General features: G+C 37.3%; 1 protein-coding gene across 2 annotated transcripts in view; it reads right to left on the reverse strand.

The window, feature by feature from the left end:
• LOC109049032 (protein shisa-9-like) overlaps positions 1-17,685 on the reverse strand; it is a 58,012-nt gene that overhangs the window by 19,888 nt on the left and 20,439 nt on the right. For both annotated transcript variants that reach the window (XM_042728968.1, XM_042728966.1), the window contains exon 3: positions 8,710-8,825. In XM_042728968.1, the coding sequence (XP_042584902.1) occupies positions 8,710-8,825 (116 nt within the window). The remainder of the gene's footprint in view (positions 1-8,709; positions 8,826-17,685) is intronic.

A 17,685-nucleotide genomic window follows, 5' to 3' on the forward strand; every position in this document is an offset into this window, starting at 1 on the left:
GAACACAACTGTGTTGCGAGAGAATGTTTTGAGAGCAAACAAAGTGTCTCAAGGGAATGCATTAGTGTCGCAAGACAACGCAAATGTTTTTGTGAGAGAATAAAAGCTTTCATAGGAGAACAGCGTAGTTTTGCAAGAAAAAAATAATAGTTTTGTGAAAGAACGCAAACGTTTTGTGGGCAAACATAAAGTACCTCAGGGGAACACAATCATTTTGTGAGAGAACGCAACAGTTTTGCAAGAGAACGCAAATGTTTTTGTGAAAGAGTGTAAAGTTTCTCAGGGGAACGCAGTACTTTTGTGAGAGAGCGAAAAGCATTGAAATTGTTTTTTTTTTTTTCATCACCATGTCCCCTCTGTAATAGTCCAAGTTTTCTAAAGCACACAAGTAGTGTGGACAACTTCTACATTATGGTGCTTTTGTGTGCTTTTTTAAGCTTGAAAGCTCCAGTCTCCATTCATTTTAGTTGCATGAAAAATAAAGACCAGGACAATCTTCAGAATTTTTCCTTTGTTTTTTCACAGAAGAAATAAAGTTTTTTTGTTTGGAATGACGCAAGCCTTTGTAAATTATACATTTAAATTTTTTCCCCCTGCTTAATCTGGTGTTGCTCTAATTCATGCACATGAATGTACATCAGACACAGCTTTTGCAGGACTTGACCCTCTGTTTTCCACAGAGCAATGAAAAACAGCTGGATTTGAGGACATCTGAAAACATCTGTCACATGTACGAAGGTCAAACCAGATTAGTCTTACCCACACACATCCCGCCTACAGCTTGTCTAGCTCAGTAGACATAATTTTTGGAAAGTCACATAGATTTGACCTCAGACACATTCCACATATACTGGGGTATCAATACAAACCTTTTTAGGTTTAGTAAACTACATGTGAATATATTTAAATGATCAAGGGCACTCTAAAGGGATAGTTCACCCAAAAATGAGAATTCTGTCATCATTAACTCAGCCTCGTTATATGTCATCAAGCTTCAAAAATGACCATTAAAGAAATCCTACACACTAAAGGAAATTGTGTAACTTCAGAAAGACTTGAAGAATTTTATGATAGTTCTCTTGTGCTTTTGTGTCTTATTAGAGTCCTCAGTTCCCCATTCATTGTGATTGCATGGATAAAGTGGCAGGCTTTTGTGTTCAACAGATGAAGTCAAATATTTTGGAAGGACATGAGAGTGAGTAAATGCTAACAGAATGTTAATTTTTGAGTGAACTTTCCCTTAAAGTTATGTTAATTCCTGGAATGTCAGATGAAAAGAACATTTTATGTGAAAAGCAGCAACAAAGCACTCGCCATGTACTGTATGCATTCTTGGGTTAAAGACATACATACGTCATCCTGCTATGCTTGACATTTCAGTGTCTCTGCTCAGACCACATGTACTATCTGCCTTGTGACATTTAAACCTCTTTCAGATGGAAGGAGAGAGGTTGAAAGGGCAATATTTTTTGTATTTTCCACTCCATTTCCTAAAAAGCATATCTCTCCCTCTTTCTCCCTCTCACCAGTTCTCCATGTAACTGCTGTTCACCATTGTACTTTTCTCTTCTTCCTTTAATCATACTCCTTTCACATCACACAGGCATCAATGCAGGTTTGATTGACACATTCTACTACAGCTTTATGATTGGTGGTGCTTTTGCAGGAAGGAAGCTTCCAGTTGCTAAATTGCCATGGTGAAATGCCGACTTCAATCCCTCTAAAGTACCTTGAAGTAACTTTAACTGAATTGCACAGTCGCACCAGACCAAAGTACAGTGCAGTACAGACTTTTGTTAGCTTTGGACAAGGATTAGAAAGAATTCACAATCCATTTTGTTTTCTTATTATTATAATTTATGTATTTTTTAAATTTTAGTTTTTTTATAAATATTTACATTATTATAATTGACACATTTTTGGTCATTAAAATGTAAGTTTTTTTTATTAAATGTTGTTTATGTTATTTATCATTAAAACATCACTTTAAATAATGTAGCCTGTCATGTTATAAAATTACGACGGTCTATTGGAAAGTAACTATGTATTTGCCAAAACCCTTTTTAGTGGATTTGGAGATTGTGTAAAAGAGTATCAAGAGGAGGGAACTTGCATGACCAACCTTCACTATATCTGGTGTGCAATGGCCTTTATTTAAAGCACTGATTTCAAATATTGTCCTGTTACAACACACAAACAGCTAATTCCAAATATTTCCCTTCCTTCCTGACCTTCAAGAGATCTTCAAACATTTTATTTAATCTTTTTGTTTCTGGAGTATCTGTCCCTCTTGAGATTCCACCTTTTCTAAGATGACCTTTGAGCGGTAACATGCTGTGTGCAGAAGGTCACACTGTAATAATCTTATTAATTAGGAGAAATACAAAGGGCTTTAATAGCCTTGAGATCCTGCCATGGCAAAACATCACAGTGAAGAATTATTAACATCCTAACATCATATTTAGATGTTTGAAGGAAATTTTTTTTTTTTTTTTTGCATGATCCACTGGCGTTTTGGGTGATTTACAAGCAACGTTTGTTTGCTTGTTTACTTTTATGAAATTTCAGTTTTTGGCAATAGTTTAGAAAGGTATGAGCACTTCTGAAGTCACATAATGTCATTAGTCTTTTTGTGTCTTATTTTCCAATAAAAATATCTGAAAGACCTTAAAACAAGATAAATGTTCTTGAAAAGTAAAACCGCATAAGATATTAAGACTTGTTTTTAGAGAAAGTATCTTTAATATAAGTTTTTGTCTCTGGCAACTTTTAACTTGAAAAAAAAAAAAACAGGAACAATTCTGCCAGTGCAGCAAGACAAAATACACTCATATTAAACATTTTAAATTTGAAAACAAGTCAAGTACATTTATCTTGTTTAGTATATTTCTAATAATTTTGACAAAAAAAGTCTTAGTCAAAGAATTTTTGCAGCGAGCTTCCATAAGAGACCATCAGGGCCGCTAACAGATCCTGATTACTGATTCTGTAGCCAGTTTAGCTTCAGACTCAGTGCAAAAATCACCTCTGTTCTGTGGCAACATCAAAAGAGTTCAGATCAGTGAGCACTGCAACAGGCCTCAGATCAGTTTAACCCTGTTATGAAGACGTGTCAGCGATGTAATGAATGCTCGGTCCTGCTGTGGCTTTGGAATATTTGGGTAATGTCCTGCTGCTTGTCTGGTGTGCTTAAACCAGTCTGAGTCTGAAGAGTGTGTGTGTGATTTTGTTTGTTTGTGTGTGTGTGTGTGTGTGTGTGTGTGTGTGTGTGTGTGTGTGTGTGTGTGTGTGTGTGTGTGTGTGTGGCGCCCACAGCTGCTGGGGTCAGCGGAAGGGCAGTGGAAGCGGTTGGTAAGAAGATGTGATCAAACTTCCACTTCATTACACTTTACACACATGATGTAGGCACAGTAAATGTCTGGCCAGTCAAACTGGTGCAGATTCTCAAGGGCATAAATTAAAAATATTAAATCTACATCTGGAATATCTGCTGTACAAAAGATTGGAATAATTTAGAATAGTAATTTTATATAGTATTATTATTTTAAAGGTTCTCAAAGGCTGCAGTTATTTGGTACAGTAAAAATACAGTAAAAGCAGTAATATTATAAAATAAAACGATGTAAAATAACTTTTTATTGAATATATTGTAAAATGTAATTTATTCCTATGAATTTTCAGCAACTTTTCATCGAAAAGCTACATTAAAGACATTTATAATGTTACAAATAAATGCAGATTAATAAACTTTTGCGTGTGTGTACAGCTGCAATCAAAATTATTAAACTCCCTTGACCTGCAAAATATTGTGCCACCATGAAACAATTTTAATGTTAACTATTAAAGACGTTTATAAATGTATTCAATTTCACACTTTTGTAATATTTACCTTTTATTTTATTTACTTTTTCATTTAAATTTTTTATTAATTTATTATTTATTTATACATTTTGGCAACAGAAATCGGAATTTAGTGTTTTATCACCTTCATACTAGTCACATCTTTTTCATAAATATTGCCCCCAGTCTTATATCCTTTTTGTCTTATTGAAATGTACTACTTCATATTTATAAAACATTATTCATACCACCAGTACTAGACTGCGATTACAGTAACAGCACTGATAAAAATATACTCCCAGACATATGGACACTAACGTCATCCTCAACACACACATTTTGATGTGATGGATGTGTTTTTCATGGGTGGTCTGTCATACAACCCGCCTCGATCCCACCCACACACACACACACACACACACACACACACACACACACACACACACACACACTGTCTGCCAAGAACATGATTGGCACATATGGCACAGCCTTTTTCTCTTACATGCACACAAACAATGCAATGTCTCATCATCAAATGCAAACAGTGTGACAACTCATGCTGTTGCACTCATTAGCTGCACATATGAAGCATTCTGCACTCAGCCAGACTCGTAAGGTCTGCATCTTTAGAAATGCAGTAAAAACATGCTTATATCAGCAGTAAAATTGTCTATGTAAGAGATGTGTCTCTCCAGAACAGGTGAAAGAAATGAAGTGTTTTTGCCTGAAGGTGGTTCCAGAGGTGTTTGACTTCTCGGCCAAACAGCAAAGATAAACTGTAAGATTTCCTGTAAGATGAACATAAACATCTCTCCACCTGTCACAAGCAAGCTGTCAATCACACACACACACACTTTTTGAAATGTGTAGTTGAAATGGTGGAAAATGTTTTGAGATATTTGTATTATTATAATTTACTATGTAAGCTACTTTATTAGAAATATCGTTTTGAATTAGACTGTAAAATCATTACTTTAAGAAGTACACTTTTACCTGATCAAATTATTTTACCATTGTAACATACTGTGTAGCTAGATAGATTAAAATCAATAAAACTGTAGATGTTACCATATGAAGTACATTTTTAGGGTTGCCTGACAAAACTTTTACAACCAGTTTCACAGACAAGGCTTAAGTCTAGTCCCAGACTAAAATGCATATCTGAGCTGTTTTAATGTGAAAGTGACATGACATACAGCCAAGTATGGTGACCCATACTCGGAAATTCGTTCTCTGCATTTAACTCATCCAAAGTGCACACACACAGCAGTAAACACACACACACCATGAACACACACCCGGAGCAGTGGGCGGCCATTTATGCTGCGGCGCCCGGGGAACAGTTGGGGGTTCAGTGCCTTGCTCAAGGGCACCTCAGTCGTGGTATTGACGGCCCGAGACTCGAACACACAACCTTAGGGTTAGGAGTCAAACTCTCTAACCATTAGGCCACAACTGAAAGAAACTTGCACTGACAATTCACAGTGCCATTGTTTTTTCCTAAGGAACGTTTATAAAAGATACTTAAAAGTGCTAATTGAACTGTGCCCTAAACCTTATGCCGCTTTTCCACTTCATGGTATGGCTCGCCTTGGCTTGGCTCAGTTTGCATTTCCACTGCAGTTTAGTACCGCTTAGAATGGGCGGGAATATAGACATGTTGTTATAGTTGTGCTGCCTCTACTGCCATGCTGAGTGACCTCCTCAAAAACTTTTTCATTCCTCGTCGTCCCATCAAGCTCTCACTGAATCTGCTCCTCTGCAATCAAAGGGAGGGACATCTGTACTTACTCAACAGACCACGAAACCGCCATTATTTTGTTGTTTTAAAAAAAGGTGCGCTCGTTCGAAAAAAGTCCTCATTGACTGTGCTGATTTAAACTAGTGGGTCTTCAGTAGTGTCTCATGTTGCAAGTTCAATGACACAGGTAGTGGCAATTTTCTCCGGCAAATCAGTGTTCGGCAGGGTTTACACGTTACATTTTGGTAATGGTACGGCTCGCTTGGAACCTCAGCCGAGGTGGTACTGGAAAAAGTACCAGGTACTATACACAGTGGAAAACCCCCCAAATGTGAGCCGCACCATGCCGTACCATGCAGTGGAAAAGCGCCATTAGACTAAGCCCTGACTGTGAAGCTAGGCCTTGGAGTGTAGAATCAAAATGTTCCTTTAATAACTTGTAATTCTGGTTCTTCAGCAGTTCTTTAGAATGGTTGAGGAGTTATTTAGCACTGCTACCATATAAAGAACTTGTTAAGCCATGTATGGTTTTCAGCGGTTCTTTGGGGTGGTTAAGGTGCTATATAGCACCACTGCCATACAAAGAACCCGTTAAACCCCCTGTATAGTTAAGGTTTTCGAAGCATAAAAGTGATTCAAAAAAAGCTTTTGCCAGTGTGGTAAATTCCCCTTCATAGCAATCATATGAGAGTGGAGTAACATATGGGGTCCCTCTTATGGCTCTACATTACACCATTTGACAAAGACACTGTATAGCACCTTTAAAGTGGTTCCACTATGATTACAAGCCAATGAACCACTTTTAGTGCTATTTAACACCATTTTTGTTTAGAGTATAGTTCTTTAGAAAACCATTATTTTTAAAAGTGTAAAGTTGTTTTGTATGGCTGCAAAACTTGCCACAATTATGCTAAGGTGTTTGTGGGTGATTGCCAGGGCATAATGACAATAAGCTGCATGATATTATTAATGTCCACTGCAAGAACAATGTGGGTTGAGCTACATGCCTGAGTTTATTGCTTTGTGTTTATATTCACCTTAGCTATGATTAAATTGTGATCCTGACTGTTGTAAACATCACTAAAAACAAATATAATTGGAAATATGGTCATTAAAGTATACACGTCTGCAAAAGGTCATGATCCCAGGAATTAGTGAGCTGGGATAAAAGAGTCAGTTCTGTCATTCAGTTCTCATTTTCCTCTCTAAACATCACTCTAATTCTCCTTTCATACGACAGCCTATCACACCCACACCATGCCTCTCCCACACTCATTCATCTTTCCTCTTGTCTCATTCGCTCTTTCTTTATTCCTCCCCTTAGGTCTTTTTCCTCCCTTCCCATCTCTCTCTTACTATTTATTCATTCAAACTTGGTCTCATTTCCCTTCTATTTTTCTCTGCCAGGTTCTCTCATCTGGGTTTTTTGATTCCTTAAATCTAATTTTCTTTCCTTTGGAAAGTGGTTCTCAAACTTTTTCAGGTGGTGGACTCCAACAAAGATCGCAGACCACTTTACACTTCTAAAAACGGGGAAACCACCTACTACATCAATAACTACCTGCAGTTTGATGTAAAAATTGCCCTTAACATTTATGTCAACAAAATTGTTCCATGCATTAAATGTTAAGATTATATTAACCAAGGAATTAAATTAATGTTTGTGCTTTTTGTAAATTATTATTTATTTAGGTCTATTTTTTAAGCTGGTCTACAGACCCCTATTTGAAAAGCACTCATCTCATCAAGTTCCTCATCACACTCCACCTTCATCACCTCATTTCGGTCTTCCTCCTCCTCTCAAACCCATTCATCCATCCGTCCTTCCTGACCAACTGTGTCGACGTGGGTCTACCGGTCACGACTCTTCAGCTGTATGTGTGTATATGCAGATGGATGGTTCTTAGACTCTTGTGTCCCTTAGTGTGATCAAGCTGGTTTAATGAGCACTTAATTAAACTCTTGAGGTGGATTTAAAAAGGAAGAAGATAAAAGAAGTACGAGCAGAAACACTGGCACAGTGGAAATTCTCACACTCCTAAGGAAAACTCACACCTGTGATGAAGTGCGTGCGTGAGATGGAGAGATAAATGGGTCCCTAATTCTCAGACAGAAGGACAGTGTGTTCTTGATCAGCAGGTCTTGGCTGAAGTTACTTAATAATGCCTTAATTAGCACAGTTGCTTCATTAAACCACTTCCTCTTCCAAGGCTGAGAGGGAGCAGCAGTAGGACCTCTCATATCCGCAAATTTAATTACTCCCTCATTCCACTTCATAGCTATCACAGGGTCCAAAGGTGATGGCCTATAAAAAACCTCAATGTATTTGCTGAGATTTTGTAAATAACGTTGTCAGCTGATGTGTATCTGTGGAACATTTAATGGTTCGTGATCGCACAAGAACTTTAGGTTTGACTGCAAAGAAAATGTGAATGTACTGAATGATGACATAGCTAATAATAATAATAAATTAATTTAGCAATTTATTCAAGCAAACCAAAGTCATCTTAAAGCTTTCAAGTATAATGGCTGCACCTCTAGTGGCATTAAACAGAAATACAAAAATAAGTCATTGCCATGATTAAAGGTGTTGATATGTGATTGCCAGGGTGTTCTGGGGGAGAAAAGCACTTTAGGTTATATAACAGATGGTTATCTCCGTCTTAATGATTTTTTTCCCCTCCCTTTTTCTTGCAGGCAAAGTCTGATTGCATAAAAGTAAAAGTACATCTCTCCTCATCAAGACTAAATTTGAAGTACAATTCGTGCCCCGTAGCACATTTCAGAATGAGTTGCATTGCACAGTTTATATTTAGAGTTAAGCGTAGTGGTATTTTATACTGCCAAAAAAAAAAAAATCATTAATAGAACATTTAAAATATAAAACATAGAAAAATTAAGAGAAAAGTGTTTTTAAAAACTAATAAATATGACAAAAGCACATAACCAAACATTTATCAAAATTAAATTACTTTATACTTAAAACAAGATGGCCAGACATTTTTTCCTGGTTAAAACCAAATGCAAGAAACCTGTCAAGGCTTCTATTGAATTGAATGTTTGACATTCATTATATTTTATTTGACATTCATTATACAGTCAGCAGAGACTCTGAAACTCTGACTCACCGTTGTTGGTGCGCATTGTCCTGCCAGAGGTGCCGTTGGATCCCATAGAGTGGTGGCCTCCTCCTCTGTCCACACCCCCGGGCTCGCCTGGCTGTTTCAGCAGTTCCGTCAGGGCCCTAAAAAGAGAAGGGTTTGTACGCCATCAGTTTCTCAGCAAGGCACTTGGCTAATAAGGGTGAGCGATACAAACCAGACATGAGCCCAGGCCAGTGTTTTGCATTCGGTCCAAGTCACGTCTCACTAATTCAAGTCATTTGTCTTCAAGTCTTAGCTACCCAACATTACATGTCTCGAGGAAAGGAATGAACTTGAGATTTCTGCGAATAGTGTGATTTTTAGTAAAGATTCATTTTTGGAAAGAATAAGGACATTGCAAAGTATTTTAGCCATTTTTTGTAAATAAATGTTTCAATTATGCAGCAAAGTGATTAAAAACTGCAAAGACCACAAACTGAAATTGCGGCAAACACTTTTCACTGTCAATTAAAATTACAAAATCCTCATTTGAAAGCGATTACAGCTGATCACATTACTGTAAGTAAACAGAATGGTTTCTAGCGTTTCTGCAACACATTCACTATCAACACAGTAATGAGCTGAATCAACACATAAATGTAGTTCTTCATGTTCAGTTGTGAATAAGGGCCATACATAGTTTAACATTGCATTTCAAAATTAATTTATCCCTATAAGTGGATCATTTGCATAACTGTTTAAAAACAATCTATCACACATATCCTAGATGTGCATAAAAAAAAAAAAAAAAAAAAAAAAAAAAAAAAAAAATGTTTGTCTAGCAAAATGGCGAATGGCAACAGTTGCTAAAGTAGGATTGGTCAGTAGAATTTTAAGGCGGGGCTTAATGAAGAGTCAGTTTAAAGCTAGATTACATCATAATTCCATTGTTACACAGGAATCATACCTATAGTATAAGAACTTTAAAGATGGATGCATTTGTCACCAAACACCATATACCGGTTTGTTTGTTAATTTATACATGAACTTTTCATTTTATTTACTGAATCTACTTCTTTGCACTCATTTTACTCTTTGCACTCGTTCTTCTAGTCTTCTGTTTTTTTGCTTTCAAAGAATGTTTCAAAAACTGCCCCAACCATCCTTGGCTGAGTTGGCTCTGTCCCTTCCTTTGTTCACTAACTCCTGTTCTCACTTTCAGAATCCATCCAAAGGCCTCACTGGGAGCTCCAGTGACCGTGACCTTCACCAATCGTCCAGTACTGAGCCATCTCTAAACTCTCAGGGCTGCTTTAATGTCTTGCTAACACTTCACTACCAACCAACCCTCTCAATTCATCCATCCCCCATCCAGCAAGTGCTTCAGTGGTTGCATTAAAATTTTGTAGCTGCACAGGAAGTCCAAGCGTGCCCTGATTTGAGTGCAATTCAAAATAATTCTGCTCAGCTTCAAGGTTCCGTTATTTCCCTTGTGACATCATTGTCTCATCATTCTTCATTCCACAGGCTGAGACTCAGAGCAGGATGGAACCGTGGGACATTTCTAAAGCAAAAGCTGCCAGGAACGCTGGGCTAAGGCATACAAGAAGGGTCTGTCTCTTTCATGATAACGACCTGGAGAATGAGGCACTCGGCTCCGGCCAGCTCTCTGCTGTATGCTTGACTGATGTGGTGCCCTGTGAGTACTACTGTCTCCTCAAAGCCAGTATAGGCCACACAGGACGATGGCTGTCAACAAACTTCTACAAACCTCCTGTTCCTCTAGCAAGCCGTATCATATCTAAACCTTTGGTGGACATGAAGATAGCTTATTTTACAGCTGATTGTGAAGGAAAGTGTTAAAACAAACAGGTTATTTAAACAGCCTATATTGCTGTATTACTTTTTTAAAAGAAATAGTCATTATAAAAAGCTGATTTTAACCCTATTATATTGTGCTAACAACACGAAAATCATATATATGATACATTTTCTTTTCAAAGCAAAAGATATTAGACTTGTTTCTACCGATTATCTCATAAATATCAGTGCGTTGTGTTTTACTGCACTGGCAGATTTTTCTCATTTAAACTTATACTTAACATGAAATCTGTCAGTGCAGGAAGACAAAAATACTTTCAAAAATCAGTTATTCTCCTACACTTAAAAAAAAACAAAAAAATAAACAATATTACCAACCAAAACAAACATACAGACTGATACTTTGACCTCAGGCAACAGTGGTTTTATTTCACCAATTCCACATATTTAAAAGAAATTCCACAAACTGCAAAGTAATTAAACATTAATGTCAGTTTAGAACATTCTCTTTCAACTACGAAATTGGTTAAACTAAAAATGCATGTTCTTTTTAACCAATTAAATTATTACGAAGAGTTGTGATTCAGAAAAGAGGCAGCAGAGGACTTTAGTCATCACTCAGAGTAATCAGTGGGCACAGTTTGTTCTTAGTGAAGAATTTAATGCAGATTTCCACTGGGAAATTTAGTTGGAAATGTGTATTTAAAACAAACCCTGACACGACAATTGATTAAACTGACATGTCTGTGATTGATCTTAAATTTGCATTGTGCTAGAATTAACACTTATCTCTGGTGGCTTAAGGTTGTAGGAATGTGGCAACATGATCTTTAAATGCATCCCAAATCACATGTTAGTCTTTCACGGTTGCTCTCAGGAGAATGTTTCTTATGTCGTGATCACATGTAAGGATGCACAGAGCATTTATACATGCAATCTGAGAAACATCTACACATATGCTCTATTCATCTGCTCCCAGCTGTGTTCACCAAGAATAACTCTGTTCTCTTGCTGTTCTGTTTTGCAATTAAATATTTTAAACGGCTCAATCTGTTTCACCTACGGCCAGCTTTTATACTTCAGAACAGAGCAGCAATCAACCATCATTCAGCCGTTTATTGATAGAAAATGATCGTTTAATCATGCTGATGGTCTTAACTTCCAGGGATGCTCATGTGTGTGATGAATGAATTTCTGATTGGCCATACATATGCTGGATTGGATTGCGTGAGTGTATTAGCAGAAATTATGTGAGAAATTTCCAATCTTGCTGATGTTCTCTCAGCATGTTCCGTTTTCATTACAGAAACATGTGGTCTTTAATTAAACTGTTACTTTTCAGCAAAATTCCTATTAAGACGCTCCAGTGGTAATCACAGGTGGAAAGACTAACTGCAGGCATCCCAAATCAGTCTTAAGTGCCCCCAACTGGCTCCTAAACTCACTTTAAGACTCGGTTGGGAGTACTTTGACAAGAACTCATAGACCTATACGCTAGACTACCTCCTAATCGATGCAGTAACTGCCAATATAGAGAAAAAAAAAATGTTATTTTTCGTCATTGTTACATTGTCAAATTATTTCTTTAATAATTATATTATGATCATTATAAATCATCATTATCTAGTCCAATTTACTCTACTAGGAATGGGATATCATTTTAATAAAAAAATTCAAAATTAAAATATTGAAAATAACTTTCCATGTTTTAGAGACTGTTTAGGATATTGCATCATGTGTATGTTGTTACTGCAGTGCTTCATAAACAGTGTGAGTTATGCATTTAGACTAGCGTGCAACTGTTCAAATTCACTGTTTGCTTCAGGGTGTCCAAGTGTAAGCTGTAAGATTGCTTATGTTGTAGATGCAGACTGATTAATGATTAACCTCATATAGGATGCATTTCAGCTAATTAACCTGCCAGCAAAGAAGAAGAGTGATCTTTAGTTCTTTCAGCTCAAATGCATTCACTGATAATTAAAATAATTAAGTTATGGTTATGATGCATCTTTTTATGGAAGCCCATTTCCACAAATGGCTAAATAAATAATAATAATAAAAGGAAAGTGTCTTTTTATCTCATAATTCAGACTTTGTTCCTCACAGTTCAGAGTTTATGTCACAATTCTGACCTTCTTTCTCAGAATTCGAAGTTCACGCCTCGCAACTGTGTTGTTTGTTTTGTTTCGTTTTTAGTTTGAATTTGTGAGATATAAACAGAATTATGGGAAAAAAATCAGAAGTGTAAGATACGGTTGCAATTACCTTTGTTCTTTTATTATTCTGTGGCAAAAGCAGGCTTCCATATCTGGTCATGTAAAAACCAGCATCAAACACAGCTGATCATTTAAGCTTAAGTAAACCAGCCATTCTTTCAGCAGGGTTTAGCTTGGTAAGCCTGACTTACAACCACTTTATTAACAGTAAAGTTTAAAGCATCCATAACTTTAAAATACATTTCAGCAGAGAGTTTTGTTTTTTAACTGGCCATGCATTGGGAATCAGTTAGTTGAATCTTTGAGCTGGTGAGGCAGATGGTTCATAGTGGCCCGGTTAGCCACAGGGCTAATGCTGCTCCAGTGAGAGAGACTGTATGTGTATGTTTGTTTGTGTGTGTGGAAATGTGTGCATTTCTGGTGCATTAGCGATATCACAGTAGGGGAAATATTTGGCCCTGATGTGCCTGACACACTACAAAGAGCCGCAGATATGTTTTGCAGCAAACCAGAGACTCTGTGTGCATCTTTGCATGCTAATCTGCGTAAAAGAGACCTTTTAGTTCCCCCCCTTGTCGTTTCACATGATTTCTAGTGGTCTTGTTAAAGGTTGTCTGCTTGAATATAAAACCATTCAGATATCAGTGCATGTATCGGTTTTAGTAATCTATGGGTGGGAAGGGAAGGTTTGATAGGTAATGGAAAAGCAATGAAGACATCCTTCCCCTCCTGACTGATTTTCTGTAGAAACTCAATGCCTGACAGCAGCAGATTCTGTCTGCTGACTCCTGGAAATGTGTAGACTCGCTGCTTATTTGAGACAAGAGCATTATGGGAAAACTGAAAAATGAACAAACGGCAATTTCAACCCTCAAATGTTAAAAATAATTTAGAAGAGGTATGTATATGGGATGTTTTCACCAATTTTGTCTATTAATGTCAAAATTATATGTCTGATTGCTTAGAAATGTTCTGAATACGCTTGCCTTAACACAACCAACTACATCTGTGATTTGTCCTTGATATTCTTTACATGGAGACAAGCTGCCCAACTGAGAAACACCCTGAAAACACTTGGTCAGACCATTCATGAACACCATTTTAAACCCCAAGGTAATGAAATTTACACACACAGTTCTGTCCCTGGGGATGTTTGTGTGCGTGGACATTTTGGGGGATGAACTGATATAGATCACCTATTGGGACTGGCACTGGCATCTTAAACACACATACACATGCTCACAGTTCAACAAACAGCACAAGTTACCCAAATGTCATGATCATGGTCTGGTTTCGTCTCTCCATGTCTATCTTTCTGCAGTTATCTGCACATGAATGCAGTCATTTGTAGTCTCTTGTCGTTCTTCACAAAAAATAAAAATAAAAAAGGGATCCCTTTCTATCTATGATCCCCCTCTCGAATTATAATGAATCTGACAGCTGCCAAGTACAGTCCCAAAACACAGAAGGAGGTGTATTTATATGTGTGCGAGCATGCGTGTGCATCTGTCTGTCTCTGCAGTGCTTATAAACCCCGGTTGCTGACACACAAACTCTATTCATCTTATTATAATAAATAAAACAATATTCTTGTTTAGCTGTTTACACAGAAGCTCTATTCCATTTATATAACTATTTGCATGATATGAAGCACATCAAGCGTTGAAAAGCAATCTGCAACACAATTAAATTTTATGTAATATTTAACAATTTTATGTATTTTTTATTAAACTTTAACACTTTATACATTAGTTACATTAGTTAACATTAATGGATTAATGTTAAGAAAGAGTTAACAATACATTTATTACAGTTTTGTTACTTTGTTAACAGTTAATAAAAACAACTGTTCATTGTTAGTTCATGCTAGACCATGTTCATGTTAGGTGCAATGAATAATATTAACAGATGAAACTTTTGATTTTTAATAATGTATTAGTAAATCTTGAAATTAGCATTAAGATTAATAAATGCTTTAGATGTATTTTTCATTGTTAGTTCATGTTAACAAATGGAACCTTATTTTAAAGGGTTACAGATTATTAATAATTATAAATGTTTTTATTTAAATATCTCATAGAATTTCAAATCTCTATTTATTTTTTATTACTACTATTAACGTTTTATAGAGCCCCGCACATGACATGCAAGAAAAAAATAAATAGTGCAGACGATTTACTAATTCGTTCCCTCGATGTACCAAATCGTGCACACAATTTACAAATTCGTTCTGTATTTATAAATCATTTGCACAATTTAGCCTAGTATTTTTCCTGCATGGCATGTGCGGGGGTCCGTATCATTTTAATTGTAATAATAATCCTGCAGTGTGCTGTATGTGATGCAAGAACACCAGAAATATGCTCCTCAAAATAAATACACAGGAGCTGACACAAATATAGCAATCTTTCCTTAGAAAGCCACGTTTCTAGCATTTGTAAAACTGCATTTTTCCATCTCAAAAATATACCTAAATTACGGCCTATGCTCTCAGTGTCAAATGCAGAAATGTTAATCCATGCATTTATGACCTCAAGGTTAGATTATTGTAATGCTTTATTGGGTGGTTGTCTGCACGCTTAATAAACAAACTCCAGTTAGTCCCAAAATGGAGCAGCTAGAGTTCTTACTGGAACCAGGAAGTATGATCATATTAGCCCGGTCCTGTCAACACTGCACTGGCTCCCTATCAAACATCGTATAGATTTTAAAATCTTGCTTATTACTTATAAAGCCCTGAATGGTTTAGCACCTCAGTATTTGAACGAGCTCTTGTTACATTATAATCCTCCATGTCCCCTGTGTTCTCAAAACTCTGGCAATTTGATAATAATTAGAATATCAAAATCAACTGCGGGCGGCAGATCCTTTTCCTATTTAGCACCTAAACTCTGGAATAACCTACCTAACATTGTTCGGGAGGCAGACACACTCTTGCAGTTTAAATCTAGATTAAAGACCCTTTAACCTGGCTTACACATAACACACTAATATGCTTCTAATATCCAAATCCATTAAAGGATTTTTAGGTTGCATTAATTAGGTAAACCGGAACCGGGAACACTTCCCATAACACCCGATGTATTTGTTACATCATTAGAAGAATGGCATCTACGCTAATATTAGTCTGTTTCTCTCTTATTCCGAGGTCACCGTAACCACCAGATCCAGTCAGAGGGTCACTGCAGTCACCCGGATCCAGTACATATTCAGACCAGATGGTGGATCAGCACCTAGAAAGGACCTCTACTGCCCTGAAAGACAGCGGAGACCAGGACAACTAGAGCCCCAGATACAGATCCCCTGTAAAGACCTTGTCTCAGACAACCACTGGGACAAGACCACAGGAAACAGATGATTCTTCTGCACAATCTGACTTTGCTGCAGCCTGAAATTGAACTGCTGGTTTCGTCTGGTCAGAGGAGAACTGGCCCCCCGACTAAGCCTGGTTTCTCCCAAGGTTTTTTTCTCCATTCTGTCATCGATGGAGTTTTGGTACCTTGCCGCTGTTGCCTCTGGCTTGCTTAGTTGGGGACACTTCGTTTACAGTGATATCGTTGACTTGATTGACGCGTGACATCAGGATGTGACGTGTAATGCATGAGTAAAAAACACTAGGCAAGTTAACTTTCCCTTGAACTGGTGAACGATCTCAGCTTCAGCGTGGATAGTGAGGAACTACTTGATCTCTGCTTGATTACAGTTTGCACATATTTTTTCGTCACGAACGTTGATCTGCCTTCAAAACACCAGGTAAAAGAGTCACACGATAACGTGCGTCATCACCTCGACACGCCATTGGTTCTGGCTTTTGTTCACACAGAGCTCATTCCAGGACTGAACCCAACAATGTTACTAGGTCCCCAACCCGGGATCGATCCCCGAATCCATCCCGGGACGTGTTTGCATTCACACAGAAGGTGATCCAGCAATGTTCCAGCAATTTTCCAGGTCGAACGTGCAGTGTGAAAGGACTCTACTGTATGGTATATATTTAATATGCATTATTGCTAGCTATAAACATGTCAGCAGTTTAACCAATGAATTATGGATTGCATTCAGACACTTCAGAACGCAGCAATGTGTGATATCGAGCTTACTAGAAGCTTTGTTCACATTCTGTACTTGCTCCAGGCCTTTGTCATCATAAACAGATTGAGGTGTCTTAAAATAAATCAAATTAAAATTAGAACATGCTCATTTTTACTTATATTTCTTCCATATTATTTTTATATTCAGATAATGCTATTTACTGTAACATGTCTATTGTAGGCACATTTTAAGATCCCATGTGCAGTTTATAAGATAACATGACAAAGTAATCCAAAACAAACGAAGACTTGACTTGAACCACACACTAGAATCATGACCACAAACTCACCAACAGCAGTACAGGGACAACGCTAGACAAGAAACAAAGGAAACACGAGGGCTATTTATACAAAGGTTAACAAGGCTAACAAGGGGGAGGAGTTAATGAATCACTATGACAACTAACAAGGGTAACTACGGGAAATAACAAGTCAGGCAAAAGTACAGAAATTAAACACAAGAAGTGAACATAGAAACAAAGGGAACATAGAATACACCTCAACATAAAAGTCCTTGACACAAAACAGGGTAGCACATGAAAACATGACCGTAAACCAAAACCACACGACACTTACATGCTAGTTCGTTATTCAGATTGCTGCTTTAGTGCGGTCAGATTTGCTGGCCATGTAAATCTATACCTTGTATCAGATTCCTTTATTTCATCTCTCATCATTATCTGAATGAAAACATCACAAAAGTCTTCCCCCATTCTGCCACACACACACACACACACACACACACACACACACACACACACACACACACACACACACACACAGATGCAAATGTCACTGGGAATGCAAACACACACAGACACAGACACACACACATATAGCACTTTCCAGAACAGATGAGGCTTCAGGGCAAAGCTAAATGACTGACGTCACTG

The sequence above is a fragment of the Cyprinus carpio genome, chromosome A3 (assembly GCF_018340385.1).
Source record: "Cyprinus carpio isolate SPL01 chromosome A3, ASM1834038v1, whole genome shotgun sequence".
In the NCBI taxonomy this organism is placed as follows: Eukaryota; Metazoa; Chordata; class Actinopteri; order Cypriniformes; family Cyprinidae; genus Cyprinus; species Cyprinus carpio.